Raw genomic sequence first — 15,794 nt, 5'->3', positions numbered from 1 at the left:
AATATTGGGCTAATGAGGAGGCACCGACCTATGGTATGTGGCTGGAGCGCATGAAACTTCAGGCGAGGTTTGAGCTGGACACCTATGCGTCCCGACCCCAGCCCCATTGGAAACTCTATTGCTCATTCTGGAAGAAATCCTTAGCCTAAGTTGCCTAGCCAATGTGTAGACTGGACTCCTTCTGTGACTGTGTATAGCTATGTTTCTTCTGCACTCCATTTCCTGAATCATGTCTCCTTCACTTCACTCCACTCTAACGCTGTGACTTGCTCGTTAGAGTAATTGCATATATAAGTGGGGCTTGAGTGAATCTTGTACATTTGAATAAAGCAGTGAAGGCGTGTGTCTGTTGGATTGTTCGCAGTGTGTGTGGAGGTTTGAATGTTTTGAATGGGGTGTGCATGTTGTGCGGATGTGATGGATCATTTGGGGACCCCTGTGGTGGTTGTTCTCTTTAATTTAAAATTATAGACGAGGGATGCAGGACAGCATGCTGTTCTCTCTTACCGCTAGTTATTCATTACCTACGGGGGTGTTGAGCCTTTTTATTATACATCATCCTCTGCTTATGCTTGTTTTGTATGTTATTCACATTGATCTGTTGTTGTTATGTGGATTGGATTCCTTGTTTATTGCTATATTCTCATGACCCCTGTACTGTTTTGTTTTGTTTTTTTTACTTTGTATTGTAGAGGGCGGTGGTTGTCCTCGTGTTTCTTGTCTTAATAAACATGATATTAAAAAAAAAAAAAAAAATCTTGTAGCTTCCATAGATGTCTCAAATATTTTGTCACATGAGTAGTTAATTAGTTGGTGCAATAAAGTTTGTTTGCAGTGTCATTGAGGCAGTCTTTCTTTTTCAGGTTCAAATATTTGGCAGTTTCAGTACAGGACTATATCTACCAACTAGGTAAGTTGAATTTTTTGTTGCAGAGGTATTCTAAATATATTTGAATGCATCATGTTTCTCTTACCAGATATCATCACTGGAATTTAATATGATATCCATATTCTTGTGCAATCCGACTTTATTCCGGGATGATTGGATTAACTCCGTATACCCACCAGGACTTTGTAGGAAGCTTCAAAGTCCAGAGACTTAAGCTCTACTCCTCATCAACACAGCCCCCTCAGGATTCAGTTTTTCTTCCTACAATCCAGGCTGTAGGAGCATGTCTTTTCTGCTCAAGTTTATTTTCTTTAAAATTCAGTCTTTTAGTTTGTGGTTTTTGCCCTTGTGCTGCAGAGGTTCCCTGCAGAGACAGCTCTGACTGTGGGAGATGTCTGCTTCCAGGGGGTTGGCTGCTGATTAGTGCACCCTCTGGACAGCCTGCAGTTGAAATAGAAGCTCAGAGACTGTTCCCTTGGGAGCTTGCTCACCTAGGTTCGTCCACTAATGGGTCAAACGCAGGCTGCGTGGTTCTGTGGAGATGCCCCAAGGATCGGAGCAGACTGTGTTCCTCCGCTAGGTGTCTGGGTGGCATGTCTGAGAGTGATGGAGGTACTTGACTATGGATGTCTGCTCAGTGAGTCAATCAGAAGAATTGGCGTCCAGCTTGCCTGCTTTCTAAGGCAGAAGATCTCCATGTAAGTTGTTTTAGCTCTTTGCAGTGTTTTTCCAGTCAGCACATGTCAGCGAGTACAGGCTGACAGCCTGAATCAGCAATTTTGAGGGGGTCTTAAAAGGAGTTTTGAGAGGTTCTACCCCCCCCTTAAAATCCTGAAAACACTATTTTTAAGGGGGTTTTTGTATATTTTTTTCCTAGGCTATTTTTAGTCAAAATTGGCACCCGTGGTGGCCATCTTGGCTTTTCCCGATTTTTGTTTTTGTTATTTTTAGCACTTGCAAGCTTTGTGTTTGCAAGAAAACCACTCAGATGGACTCCCTAGGACTGGATGTCATGATTTTATGCCTTGTTTGGGGTGGATGGCTGTCAGGTGCACAATAGTGTGCCAAGTGCACTGCGGCCCACAAGGTGGGGCAAAATTTGCATGGATCCTGTACCTTCAACCTCTGAGGGGGGGTGGGGGTCTTCCGCTATTCCTACCCAGGTATCTGTGAAAATGACATCAGGGGACCCTGGGGGAATGCGAAGGTGGCACTCAGGTGAAACATAAGCGCTCTTCGGGGGCAAAATCTCACAGTTTAGACAAACATTCCTCAGACAGACTGCAGGACCCAGCTCCCACCCTGGAATATGAATTTTTCCTCAGTTTTATTACTGGGATGTCTCAGAATTATTTGGATAAGAAATCTCTGCCTGTAACCTTTCCGCATGTCTCTTTGCAGGCTGCGGAGACCCCTCCTCCACTGAACCAGGGTCTCTTGCCTCTCTTCTGGGGTCCTGGTCAGTGCACTGGTGGTGCTCGCGGTTACTCCAGATCCCCTTGCAATGCCTCTGCTTACATAGGGTGGGGACACCTCGGCTGCTGGAAATGTGGCAGCCTTGGTGGATCTCGGAGATCAGGATCCGAGTGGCGCACCAGATCTGGGGGTGGATCCCACTGCACAGGTTTTTCCAGCCTCCGCATCCGGTGGATTAGATATCAGAATCTCTTCAAGAATTGAAGCTGCAGGCTGAGCAGCCTGTCACTGCGGAGTGTTGCCTCATGAGTGACTAGAGACTGCAATCCGTCTTTTTTTTTTTTTTTCTTCCCCCCCTGATCATCCTGACATAGTTTGGATCCTTACAAGCCTTTGGGAGACACCTGAGGATCCCTTGAACTGTGCTTGGGCCATGCCTTGGCTTTATGCTATGGTGGACACTTTTAACAAGCATTTTGCTTCCCCAAAGGCAAATTCCTTGGTGGCACAGACCACCAGAAACGCTTCTCTCCTCAGTGATTGGGGTGGTCCTGAAGGATATCCAGGACCGGCATCCTTAAACACCTGTTTGGCATGGCAAAAAGGCTACCGGCATAAAGGCAACATTGGCTTCTTCCTGCGTGGCCAGAGCATGCCATTCCAAGCTCTGCCATGATTCTGACATGGTTCTGCACCAGGTCCTAGATTCCCTGGTCTTGGGTGTGGACTATGTGTCTGATAACCTGTCTGACATGTTGCAGGTTTTCCCTAAGCTGTCCACCTCTTCCATCTCTGTTAGCAGGATGCTATGGATCTGTCAGTGGTCTGGTGATTCATCCTTCAAGGGCACAGGTTGGATGACATGGCCAGTATGGCCTATGTCTTCGCCGGTAATTAGGTCCCACCCCTCCAAGGCTTCAGGCCACTCTAATTTTCATTCCTTCAAGTGTTTTCATCCATATTCTGGACCTCCAGCTGGCCTGTGGCCCTCTTTTGCCAGACCACGTTCGGTGGTCCTAGATGCCAGCCACCCCCAGTGAGACATCCGGTGGGAATTGCGAAGACATAGTTCTGATACAAAGCCGGTACTTCCCCTTCTGACCGTTGGGTCTTGGAGGTCCTTCAGGATGGCTACAAACTAGAGTTTCGTTGTCCTCTGACCAAATATTGCCTGGACTCATAAGAATTGCCGCTGCTGGGTCAGACCAGTGGTCCATCGTACCCATCAGTCCGCTCACGCGGCGGCCCTCTGGTCAAAGACCAGTGCCCTAACTGAGACTATCCCTACCTGTGTATGTTCTGGTTCAGCAGGAACTTGTCCAATTTTGTCTTGAATCCCTGGAGGGTGTTTTCCCCTACAAAAGACTCCGGAAGAGCGTTCCAGTTTTCTACCACTCTGGGTGAAGAAGAACTTCCTTACATTTGTACGGAATCTATCCCCTTTCAATTTTAGAGAGTGCCCTTTCGTTCTCCCTACCTTGGAGAGGGTGAACAACCTGTCTTTATCTACTAAGTCATTATCTTGAATGTTTCAATTATGTCCCCTCTCAATCTCCTCTATTCGAGGGAGAAGAAGCCCATTTATCTAATTTTTCACTGTACGGCAGCTCCTCCAACCCCTTAACCATTTTAGTCGCTCTTCTCTGGCCCTGTCGAGTAGTACCGTGTCCTTCTTCATGTACGGCGACCAGTGCTGGACACAGTATCCCAGGTGGGGGCTACCATGATAACCTTCTCCGATCTGTTTGTGATCCCCTTCTTTATCATTCCTAGCATTCTGTTTGCCCTTTTCGCCGCGGCTGCACATTGCGCGGATTGCTTCATCGACTTGTCAATCAGAACTCCCAAGACTCTTTCCTGGGAGGTCTCTCCAAGTACCGCCCTGGACATCCTGTATTCGTGCGTGAGATTTTTGTTACTGACATGCACCGACTTTACATTTATCTATTTTGAACCTCATCTGCCATGTCTATGCCCATTTCTCAAGCCTGATTATGTCACATTGCAGATCCTCGCAATCCTCCTGCATCTTTACTACTCTGAATAACTTTGTGTCGTCTGCAAATCTAATCACTTCACTCGTCATACCTTTGTCCAGATCGTTTATAAAGATGTTGAAGAGCACGGGTCCAAGCACCGAGCCCTGCGGCACCCCACTGGTGACGCTCTTCCAGTCTGAGTATTGTCCATTTACCCCCACTCTCTGTTTCCTATGCTCCAGCCAGTTTTTAATCCACGTGAGTATTTCACCCTCAGTTCCATGGCTCGCAATTTTACAAAGTAGTCGTTCATGCGGAACCATGTCGAACGCCTTCTGAAAATCCAGATATACAATGTCGACCAGGTTGCCATTGTCTATCTGCCTGTTTACTCCCTCAAAGAAGTGCAGCAAGTTTGTCAAATAAGATCTGCCCTTGCTGAAACCGTGCTGGCTGGTCCTCATCAGACCGTATCCATCAAGGTGATCAATGATGCAGTCTTTATCAGCGCCTCTACCATCTTTCCCAGTACCGAGGTCAGACTCAACGGTCTGTAGTTTCCCAGATCTCCCCTCAAACCTTTTCTGAAGATCGGCGTAACATTCACCGCCTTCCAGTCCTCCGGAATCTTTCCCGATTTGATCGACAGATTGGCTATTAGTTGAAGCAGTTCAGCTATGGTCCCTTTCAGTTCCTTGATGACCCTCAGATGGATGCCATCCGGTCCCGGAGATTTATCGCTTTTAAGCCTATCAATCTGCCTGCATACCTCTGCTAGACTGACCGTTAACCCTGTCAGTTTCCCGTTTTCACTTCCAGCATATAGCCTGATGTGTTCAGCCTGTCGGCGATTGCTTTGTCCTCCTTTAGTGCTTCCTTTATTCCTTTGTCATCCAACGGTACCTGGGGCAATGGGGATGAGTTGCCCAGGGTCACAAGGAGCAGTGTGGGTTTGAACCCACAACCTCAGGGTGCTGAGGCTGTAGTTTTAACCACTGCACCACACTCTCCCATTTGGTGATGGTGGTCCAACTGAAAAAAAGTTGAGAATGAGGACGGGGCCAAAAATGGCATGGAGCCCCTGAACCCTGCTTATCAGTCGCTCACACCCTCTCTCGTATTTCTCCATTGGATTTCTACCACCCAAGTGCATCACTCTGCACTTCTGCACATTAGAATTTAAATTCCTTCTCTGTTGGATATCTGCAAAAAGACAAACCTAACACAGGTATTATGTAAAATTAATGAATTCATGTTTGAATCTTCTTGTTTCTCCATTTCTTACCTACTATCAATTTTGAAAAGATCTTGAAACCAACTTATTTAAACAATATAATATACATTATTGACTTTTTATATTATCATATTGTCATAATGTACCTTCAAATTTTTTTATCAGTACTTATTTTAGTCGATATTATGTTATCCTTATTCATTAGTTTTAATGCTTGTATTAGTTACTCTGATTTTATTATGTATGATGGGCCACACCGAGAATAATAATAATAATTTATTTTTATATACCGCCAAAGCCATAATAGTTTGAGGCGGTTTACAACAAGAGGTGCTGGACAATCGGCGAATTGGTTACATTGCAAAAGCTATCGAATATAAGGTACAGTGGGAGTAGTGAAACACTAGAAGATTCTTAGGTTACAATCGATTAAACAAATTCATTTTTATTGATTTTTCTAAAATTGAAGTAGGATGAGGAATGCATGATAATGTTACCCAGCCAGTCGTTCCATTTACATGTTTGGGAGGCAAGAGTTCTGTCCAGGAATCTTTTGTAGCGGCAGTCCTTTAATGATGGATAGGTGAACATATGAATTCTGCGTGTGGCCTACTAGCACTGTTCAGATTAAATTGAGAAACCAGGTACATAGGGGTCAGGCAAAATATAGATTTATAACAAAGGCAAAACAATTTAAACAAAACTTGTGCTTCCAGGGGCAGCCAGTGGAGATTTTGATAATAGGGACTAATGTGTTCCCATTTTCTCAACCCAAAAATCAGTCAAACTGCCGAATTTTGAATGACTTGGAGCCTTTGGAGGGTTGGGTTTTTGTTTTTTGTTTTTTTTGTTTAAGATTCCCAAATAAATGATGATACAGTAGTCAAGTATACTTAGAATGGACGATTGAACCAATAAGCGGAATGATACTTCATCAAAATATTTTCTGATGGTTCTGAGTTTCCATAATATCGAGAAGCATTTCCTAACCAATAAATCTGTGTGCACATTTAGGGTAAGGTGTTGATCCAAAGTCACTCCAGAATTTTTATGAAATCTTCGATAAGGAAGACCTGACCATTCACAAAAATTGTTGAGTCTTTAATTTTATCATTTGGGCTTGCTAAGAAAAATTTGGTTTTGTCTGAGTTGAGTTTTAATTTGAATTTGTTCATCCATAATTCGATCTGTTTTAAAATGAATGACAGATGATTCTTTGTTTCAGACGACAGGGTTGTAAGGGGGATGACTATAGTGATATCGTCTGCATAGAAGAAGGCAGCTTGAGTAATAATAATAATAATAATAACAGCTTATATACCGCAATACCATGAAGTTCTATGCGGTTTACAAAAGATTAAGCAAAGGTACAAATTGACTGACTTCAAGAGGGGAAGAGGAAAGAGAAGTAATTAGACAGGAAATTCATTGTTGAGGAGAAAAGTGATCAAAAGGACAGTAGGTCGCTATTGAGAGGAAAGAGATAAGTGGATCAGTTGTCAAGATGTTTTAGGAACAGGTGTGTTTTTTTAGACGTTTCCTAAATTCCTCATAAGTAGAGGGCGAAAGTAATTGTTCTAGGTCTTTACCCCATGATGCTGCTTGGTGTGAGAGAAGGAATTCATGGAGTACAGTCCACAGTCCACCAAATACTGGATGTGGCAGCTATGGAACCCGTCCCAGAGCAAGACTCGGGTCCTGGGGGATACTTGATATATTTCTTCATTCCTAAGAGAGACTTTGAAGATTGGAGACCAATTCTGGACCTCAAAGCGGTGCTGCGAGTGCCTTGCTTCCATATGGAGACAGTGTGCTCAATGATCGCCTAGGTGGCTCCGGGGGAGTTTCTGGCCTCCCTGGATTTGACAGAGACTTTATTTCCATATTCCCTTTTTTAACGGACCACTGTCAGTACCTGAGGTTCTAAGGCCTGGAGCCACCTTTTCAGTTTGTGGCACTGCACTTTGGGTTGGCGATTGTGCCCAGGACCTTCATCAAAGTGATGGTGGTGGTGGCAGCCAATCTTTGCACCCTGGGTATCTTGGGTCACTGGTATATTTAGATTTTAGTAAAGCCTTTGACAGTGTTCCATACAGATGTCAAATAGGCTGGGTGCCTTCAGGATGGGTCCCAAAGTGACGGACTGGGTCAAGAACTGGTTGAGTGGAAGGCATCAGAGGGTAGTGATCAGTGGAGGTCGCTCTGAGGAAAGGGATGTTATCAGTGGTGTTCCTCAACATAGTAACATAGTAGATGACGGCAGATAAAGACCCGAATGGTCCATCCAGTCTGCCCAACCTGATTCAACACAAATTTTTTTTTTTTCTTCTTCTTCTTTTTCTTTTTTTTTTCTGTTCTTGGGCCATTCTGTTCTTGGGCTTTTTATAAACGATATTGCTTTAGGGCTGTCGGGTAAGATACCAAAATCTAAAATGGAGTAGACATCCAAGATGGTGTGAATAACATGAAGAAAGGCCTGGCGAAGCTTGGTTTGAAATTTGGCAGCTAAAATTTAATGCTAAGAAATGCAAGGACATGCATTTGGGCTGCTAAAACCCAAGGGAACGGTACAGTTTAGGGCAGGGGGTCTCAAAGTCCCTCCTTGAGGGCTGCAATCCAGTTGGGTTTTCAGGATTTCCCCAATGAATTTGCATGAGATCTATGTGCATGCGCTGCTTTCAATGCATATTCATTGGGGAAATCCTGAAAACCCGACTAGATTGCGGCCCTCAAGGAGGGACTTTGAGATCCCTGGTTTAGGGGGTGAAGAACTTATGTGCATGACAGAAGAACGGGACTTGAATGTGATGATCTTAAGGTTGCCAAACGGGTTGAAAAGGTGACAGCGAAAACTAGAAGGATGCTAGGGTGCATAGGGCGAAGTATGGCCAGCAGGAAAAAGGAAGTATTGATGCCCCTGTATAAGACTTCGATGAGACCTCATTTAGAATATTGTGTACAATTCTGGAGGCCACACCTTCAAAAAGATATAAAAAGGATGGAGTCAGTCCAGAGGAAGGCTATTAATATGGTGTGTGGTCTTTGTCATAAGGCATATGAGGACAGACTTAAAGATCTCAATATGTAAATGTCGGAGGAAAGTGGAAGAGGGGAGATATGATGTAGAGAATGACACAGGGACAAATTTTTCAATGTCCCCGTGGGAACTCATTTTCCCATCCTGGCAAGTTCTTATCCTATCCCGGTTCAGTCCCCATATCATTCTTTAATATGGACTTTAAATACCTACATGCTGTAAATGTGTATCAGTCGAGCCTGTCATTTGAAAGGAAGCTCCGGAATGAGAGGGCATAGTATGAAGTTAAGTAGTGATAGGCTCAGGACTGATCTAAGGACATACTTTTTTTACAGAAGGGTGGTAGATGCATGGAACAGTCCTGTAAGAGATGGTAGAGATAGACTTTCTGAATTCAAGAAAGCCTGGGGTAGGCAAGTGAGATCTCTTAGAGGAAGAGATAATGGTTACTGTGGATGGGCAGACTAGATGTCCCGTTTGGCCTTTATCTGCCATCATGTTTCTATGTATCTGGGCTACTGGTTGATCAGAGCTAGAGAGGTGAACGGGGACGACGGGAATCCCGCGGGACCCACGAAGATCCTGCGGGTTTACCCCTTTGGGTCACGGGGATCCCGTGGGGACGCCCCCTAGGGTCGCGGGGATCCTGTGGGGACACCCCCTAGGGTCGCGGGGTTCCTGCGGGGTTGGATGTACTCGCGAGGCTCGTCTTCTCCCTACCTGCCCTGCCGCAGCACACAGCCGATCGGAAGTCTTAAGCAAAGCCCTCCCTTCCTCCAATGTCAGCGCTGACATCGGGAGACTTCCGGTCAGCTGTGTGCTGCGGCAGGGCAGGTAGGGAAAGGCAGTGGCCTACCAAGGGGGGGGGGGGCGGGGAGGACGGCCGGTAGTTCTGCATTCTGTAAGACATCATCTTAGGTACAGAAAATGGGCAAATGAAGACTAGATGTCCTGTATAGAAGAATTAGTTAATGCTATTTTTTATGGCACCTTTTCAAATATAGATTCATAAATGGAAATTTAAGAATAGGAAAAAGCAAGGATCCATAGTAACACAGAAATCATTATCAACACTATGTCAAGTCTATATCATGATGAATGAAGAGGATCAAATACAAGAAAACCAGGAAACCAGTTTCTTGGATAACCATAGTACATCAACCACAATGCCATATCTTCATCCCACAAGCTAGTTAACAAGGAAAAACAAATCAAGAAGAACTTTTATCTCTATGAAAATTCACTAACCCTGAAAGGCTGTAGAAGATTGGTGGATATTTTTTTTTTTTAATTTTATTCTTTTTTTTTTAAATTTTATTATGGATTTTAATTCTTATACCCCAAACATTCTAAAAATCCTTGGTGGCTCACAATTAATACACATATAATTCAGTATAAGCACACATTAAACAAACATACATAAGCTTCAGCAAATAGCCGCAGATCCCTTTCCCTTAATCCTTATTTCATAGACAATTATAGATAACTTCTCAGAGGGCTGACTATTCTACATTATTTTAAGTCAATAAATGCATCAAGACCTATCGCAAAATGAACCTGATCCAGTAGAACCTGACAACACCTTTGCAGGAGTGCAGCCTTAGGGGGGGGTGCACAGGCGGTCAGGTCCCCTTACCTTTGTGGCGCTTCCCCCGACCGACCGACAACAGGCCCGGTCCGACAAACCTCCCTGCCCTTTAGCCGCGAATCTAAATTACCTTCTTACAGCAGCTTCAATACTCCAGCTGCTGTTAAGAAGATAATTTAGATTCGCGGCTACAGGGCAGGGAGGTTTGTCGGATCGGGCTTGTTCTGTTGTCGGGTGGGCGGGGAAGCGCCACGAAGGTAAGGGACAGGGAGAGAGAAAGGGAGGAAAGGTGGAGTGGAGAGGAAAAGACGCTTAAGGGAAATGGGTAAAACTGAGGGGGGGAGAAGGACGCTGAAAGCATTGGGGAAGACAAAGGGGGTGGAGAAGGACGCTAAAAGCACATAGGTAAGATGGGGGGGTGGGGGAGAAGGACGCTGAAAAGACATGGGGAAGACAGGGGGAGAAGGACGCTGAAAGGACATGGGGGAAGACGGGGGAGAAGGACGCTGAAAGGACATGGGGAAGACAGAGGGGGAGAAGGACGCTGCCAAAGTGGGGTGGGGTGCATGTATGTGTGTGTGTGGGGGGGGGCGCGCCAGGAGCGCCTCCCTGAACATGGAGACTAAACTGCTCTTGTGGGTGGAAAGATACCTAGTGGCGCTGTCGGCAGCACACATGGTCGGAGTGGACAATGTTCAGGTAGATTTTCTCATTCGTTCGACTCTGGCCTCTAGAGAGTGATTCATATCTCTAAAGGGCATTTGATTGCATAGTGGCCCATTGAGGGCGTCAAACGTTCAACCTCGTGGCTCCTGCAGCCAACAAGAAAGCCGATCGATTCTTCATTTGGCATCATAAGACCAGCAGGGGACATTTTGGTTCAACCCTGGCCATGGGAAGGTCTCCTCTGTCTTCCTGCTGTGACTCATGATAGGGCATCTGTTGTGACAAATAGCAGACCATGGAGACTTGATTGGCCGAGATAGCAATAGTATGTCGAACTGGTTAGGCTCCAGCAGGATCAGGGGCTCCATCTCCTTATCACCCTTGCCTCCTCACGCAGGGTCTGTTTGCACTGCAGGATCTGAACCACTTTGGCCTTTCATCATGGCTATTGATTGTGTGATATTAAACGGCCAGGGTTATAGTGTGCTCGACTTCAAAAGTTGATGGGACAAACAGGTGGGGGTGCTACAGAGTTATGCACAAAAGATGAGTACTCCAGGGAGGGAGGGTTCTTGAGTGGGCAGACTTGTTGGGCCGCCGGCCCTCTTCTGCCATCATACTACACGACGGCCTACTAGCCACTCAAGCCGCAAGACTGGACAACCAAATCTCCAACCTTCTGATGACCACCCCAGACTATAGGACATTCAGAAAGGAAATAAAGACCACACTTTTCAAGAAATTCCTGAAGCAGCAATAACATCACGACCTCTTAGTAACACTAAAACTGACGCTCGATCTACCCATTACTGCACTAATTAATAACAAAAGAACCTCCACTTTGACCACCTATCAACTCTACTACAAACCACCTCACCCTCAACAACCCGCTAAATGTCTATAAGATCTACAACCTACCTCTCTAGCTAATCATTGTAACTCTGTTTTTAAATTAACCTTTTGTAATCCGCCTTGAACCGCAAGGTAATGGCGGAATAGAAATCCCTAATGTAATGTAATGTAATACTCTATGTTTCTATGTTTTGGCAGCGGTTGCCATGTTGCTTTGCAGCAAGAAGAAGGCCAGAGTAGCTGTTTATGCAAAGGCTTGGTGATGTTATCAGGCCCGAGTCAGGTGGACCCATCTGTTCCGTCGATTCCTCATATTCTGGAGTTTCTGCACGATGGCCTGATGACAAGCCTGGCGGTGTCTCTTCTCCAGGTGCAGATTGCCGGTTTTTCGTAACTCTTTCAGCTATCATCCAGTTTCTGCGGGGTACTCTGAAGTTTCGGCCTCCACTGCGCCTTCAATGTTCAGCTTAGCATCTCAATCTGGTTCTCCGCTCTCTGGCTCATCTCTGCCTTATGAGCCTTTGGAGCAGACATCTTTAATCTTATGATCATGACAGTCTTTCTAGTGGCTATTATCTTCTGAGTTTGTTTGTTTTTTGGTTTGTTTGTAGTTTTTTTTTCGGATTCTGGTGTGATACTCTGCACTGTTTGTTTTTTTATTCCAAAAAGTTTTTTCCAGTTTCCCTGTGATTCAGGAATGTCTTCCTGCTTTTGTCTTCTCCAGCTTGTGGGGAGCAGGACCAGGTGTTGCGATCCTTAGACATGCACAAGCTGTAGTGGTTTCTGGTGGTTACAATGATTTTCATCTCCATCTTTTTGTTCTGGCAGGTCCTGCCCGCAAGGGCAGGCCAGCTTCCAAAGCCACCGTTTCCAGATGGATCCGTAAGACCATTTTCGTGGCTTGTTGCAGCTGGGGAGAGAAAAAACTTGCGGAGCGGGCTCAATCTACCATAACTATTTTGTCATCTTGGTCAGAGTTGTCGGCTATCTCTTTGGACAAAATTTGCAGAGCTGTTACTTAGTCCTCTTTGCATACGTTTTGAGTTTTATAGGATCGATGTGGCAGTCAAGCAGGATGCTGCTTTTGTTGCCTCTGTTTTGGCAACAAGCTCATCAGTCCCACTCTGATTCTCCAGGACTGCTCTGTTACATCCCACTTGTCCTGGGATAAAGTGAGTTTGTACAGGAACAAAAGATTAGGTTCTTACCTCTACTAATCTTCTTTCTTGTAAACCACACTTTATTCCAGGAACCCACCCTATGATTTTCTAATTTGCTGATTGTCTGCCTTTTCAAGTACTAGTAAGCTGAATTTCTGTTTTTTGACCAGCCTTTCTAAGGGTGTCATCAGAATGGGTTTAGCAATCAGTTTTGGGGGGTCCCTAGTTGGGTGTCCCCTTCTGACGGTGCAGGCTCTCTCCCCTTGTAGCACTGTTTCTTATCGTTCCAGTTTCTAATGTTTATTGAACTGGTTCAATTCTGTTTAATTGTTGCTGTTTTCCATTACTGGATCTGAGCAGATTCAACTTATTGGTTGTGGAATGTCCCCATACCTCTTTCTTTTGTCTTTGTTCTCTACAGATGTTCTTGGCTGCTTTACAACTGACTGAATCCTGAGGGGGGCAGTGCTGAGATGAGAAGGGTGGAGCTTAAGTGTCTGGAATTTGAGGCTTCTTACAAAGTCCTGGCAATTATACAGAATTAACCCAATCGTCCCAGAAATAAAGTATAGATTTACAAGAAAAGATTAGCAAAGGTAAGAGCCTAATCTTTCACTCTTAGTTCTGCTATCTTTTGAAACACCCATCTGCCAGATTAGTTTGTTGACACCAACTTGAATGAGAATTTTTATTAACATCAGGGATTCTTGCTTGTTGTTAAAAGTAGTGACGGTTCTTTAAGCCAGTCTGTTTGTCTTAAGACATTACAGTGGTTGGAAACAGAGGGGGTGATAGCACAGAACTCCAGAGGGTATAGGAAACATGGTATTGAATACAGTCAAAATTACTGACCGATACTCAACATTTTTTAGATTTGTAAGCTCTTTTCGAGCAGAGACTGTTTTCTTATTCTTTGTGACTCTGTGCAGTGCTGCGTGTGTCTGGTAGCAATATAGAAATAATTAATAGTAGTAGTAGTAGCAGCATTACGCTAACTTATATGCACATTGTTAGTGTTTGAGCAGCTCTTGTATGTATGTCCTGTGAGTAGACCCATCATAACACCCTCAAACCAAAAAAGAAATCCCCAGTGGACCCTCCTGATCATCTTCCTCCCTTCCCCCCCAAAATATATATACCCCGTGATCTGGAAGGCCCCAAGATGGACTGCCCAAACTGCCTATTAAGCACTAGCCCTGGTGGTCTAGTACGGTTTCTCAACTTCTTCAAGCCAAGTACCCCCTAAATCTAACAAATATCTACCGAGCACCCCCACCCCCATAATAGTACTAATTGTAATGCAATTTCTTCCATTCATTTTTCATATACACATAATGGTAACCACAAATTTTTTTTTTTTTTTTAACCCACAAAGCACACTGTATGCAGAGAAAGGAGAAATTAGGTTCTTGCCTGCTAATTTTATTTGTTAGCTTGTAGACAGATATAGTTCCTTTATAGATGGGTATTATACCTCATTACTACCAGCAGGTGGAAACTGAGATCAAACTTGTATATCAGTATAGTATCCCCTCTACTAATACAGTCTGCCGAATAACCAAGCAGAACCTAGGAAAATTCTTAACTGAAATCAGTAAATGACACTCCAAACAGGAATGTAAGAAAACAACAAACATCTTTAAACAACTGTTGGAACATGTATAGAACTTTATCCTTGAAATAAAACATCCCCACAGCTCACCAGCTAAGCTAACTGAGCCATCGCTGCTGTTCTTAATTCTCCCCGGCCCTAGAAAAATACTAGAACCCGCAGAAAAAGGCAAAATCTGCCTGTGAGCAAAAACCCGCAATCACCGCTCAAAGACAGGGTGGGGAACTATACTGGTCTACAAGCTAACAGAAAGAAAATTAGCAGGTGGTAACCTAATTTCTCCTTCTGTATCACTTGATAGACATGTATAGTTCCCTTATGGATGGGACGTACTGAAGTAAAAGGCTGCTTTGTTTACCTCATTGGAATAACTACAAGACGGCATTGTATCTTCCAAAACAGACAATATTCGTTTATTGTTAGTATAAAAACTATAAGTATTACAGCAGCAAAGGCATATCATAAAAAATGTATGGTCAGTTCAGAATATGCAATGGAGAGAAGAATGTGCACCCATATGCTTAGCAGGGGGCTAGCAGTTCCCCATAGCATAAGTAAGTGAATCTCTCTGGCTTTACCTAGAATACACGTGTTTTTTATAGAGCAATTCTTCCTTTGTTCCAAAAAAGTCCATCCCCGAATTCTGGTTATGTAATTCCCTATTGGTACATAAAAATAATGTAAATCTAACTCCTCCCTTCCGTCCACGCCTCTCTCACCTCCACACACACCCCCCTCAGTAAAGGGGGGGCCTTGCAGAAACAGAGAACTCTTGGTGAACTTTCTTTCCCAAGCGCTGAGATCACTTTATCACTTTGTAGATGCTAATTTGTGGTTTTACAATTCTGTGCATATTCGGGATGCTGTCCTTGTAAGATGAAAAGTTGGCAAAGGTGACCTTTCAACAATCCAGCTGTCTGTTTCCCATAGCTTGGTTCAGAGACAGAGAGCAAATGTTTTGGTACCAAGTTCTTTCATCTCGTTACACCCACATGAGCAGGGCTCCTTGCTCATTATAAAGGTTTTATGGCTTTCTAGGGTGTCTGGCATATGAAGTCATACAGCACTGATAACAGTTCAGCAGAGCACTGATAACAGTTCAGCAGAACCTTGAAGGGATATCTTCCCAGCAGGGAATGGAAACAAGAACATCATTGTTAACATTGCAAAGGCTGAAGATGATTACAGACAGCAAGGTACAGGCTGGGCCTGGCTATGGGAAAATATGTCTGTAGTGTCCAGCATACACAAGTGAAAATATAGGTCTGTAGAGTCCAGTTGAATCATCCGTATGTCCAGGTTATACATGTCAGTACCAAAGCAGTACCCATCAAGGGTGGGACCCCGAAGGGCTGACACCA

The 15,794-nt window shown here is 44.4% G+C and overlaps 1 protein-coding gene across 3 annotated transcripts in view; it reads left to right on the top strand.

Annotated features, from left to right (window-relative positions):
- TENT4A (terminal nucleotidyltransferase 4A) overlaps positions 1–15,794 on the top strand; it is a 547,459-nt gene that overhangs the window by 69,319 nt on the left and 462,346 nt on the right. For all 3 annotated transcript variants that reach the window (XM_033929742.1, XM_033929743.1, XM_033929741.1), the window contains exon 3: positions 864–910. In XM_033929742.1, coding sequence (XP_033785633.1) covers positions 864–910 — 47 coding nt within the window. The remainder of the gene's footprint in view (positions 1–863; positions 911–15,794) is intronic.

Source organism: Geotrypetes seraphini, chromosome 2 (genome assembly GCF_902459505.1).
Source record: "Geotrypetes seraphini chromosome 2, aGeoSer1.1, whole genome shotgun sequence".
NCBI lineage: Eukaryota > Metazoa > Chordata > Amphibia > Gymnophiona > Dermophiidae > Geotrypetes > Geotrypetes seraphini.
The sequence above is the reverse complement of the archived record's forward strand: the minus strand, read 5'-3'. Positions and strand labels throughout refer to the sequence as shown.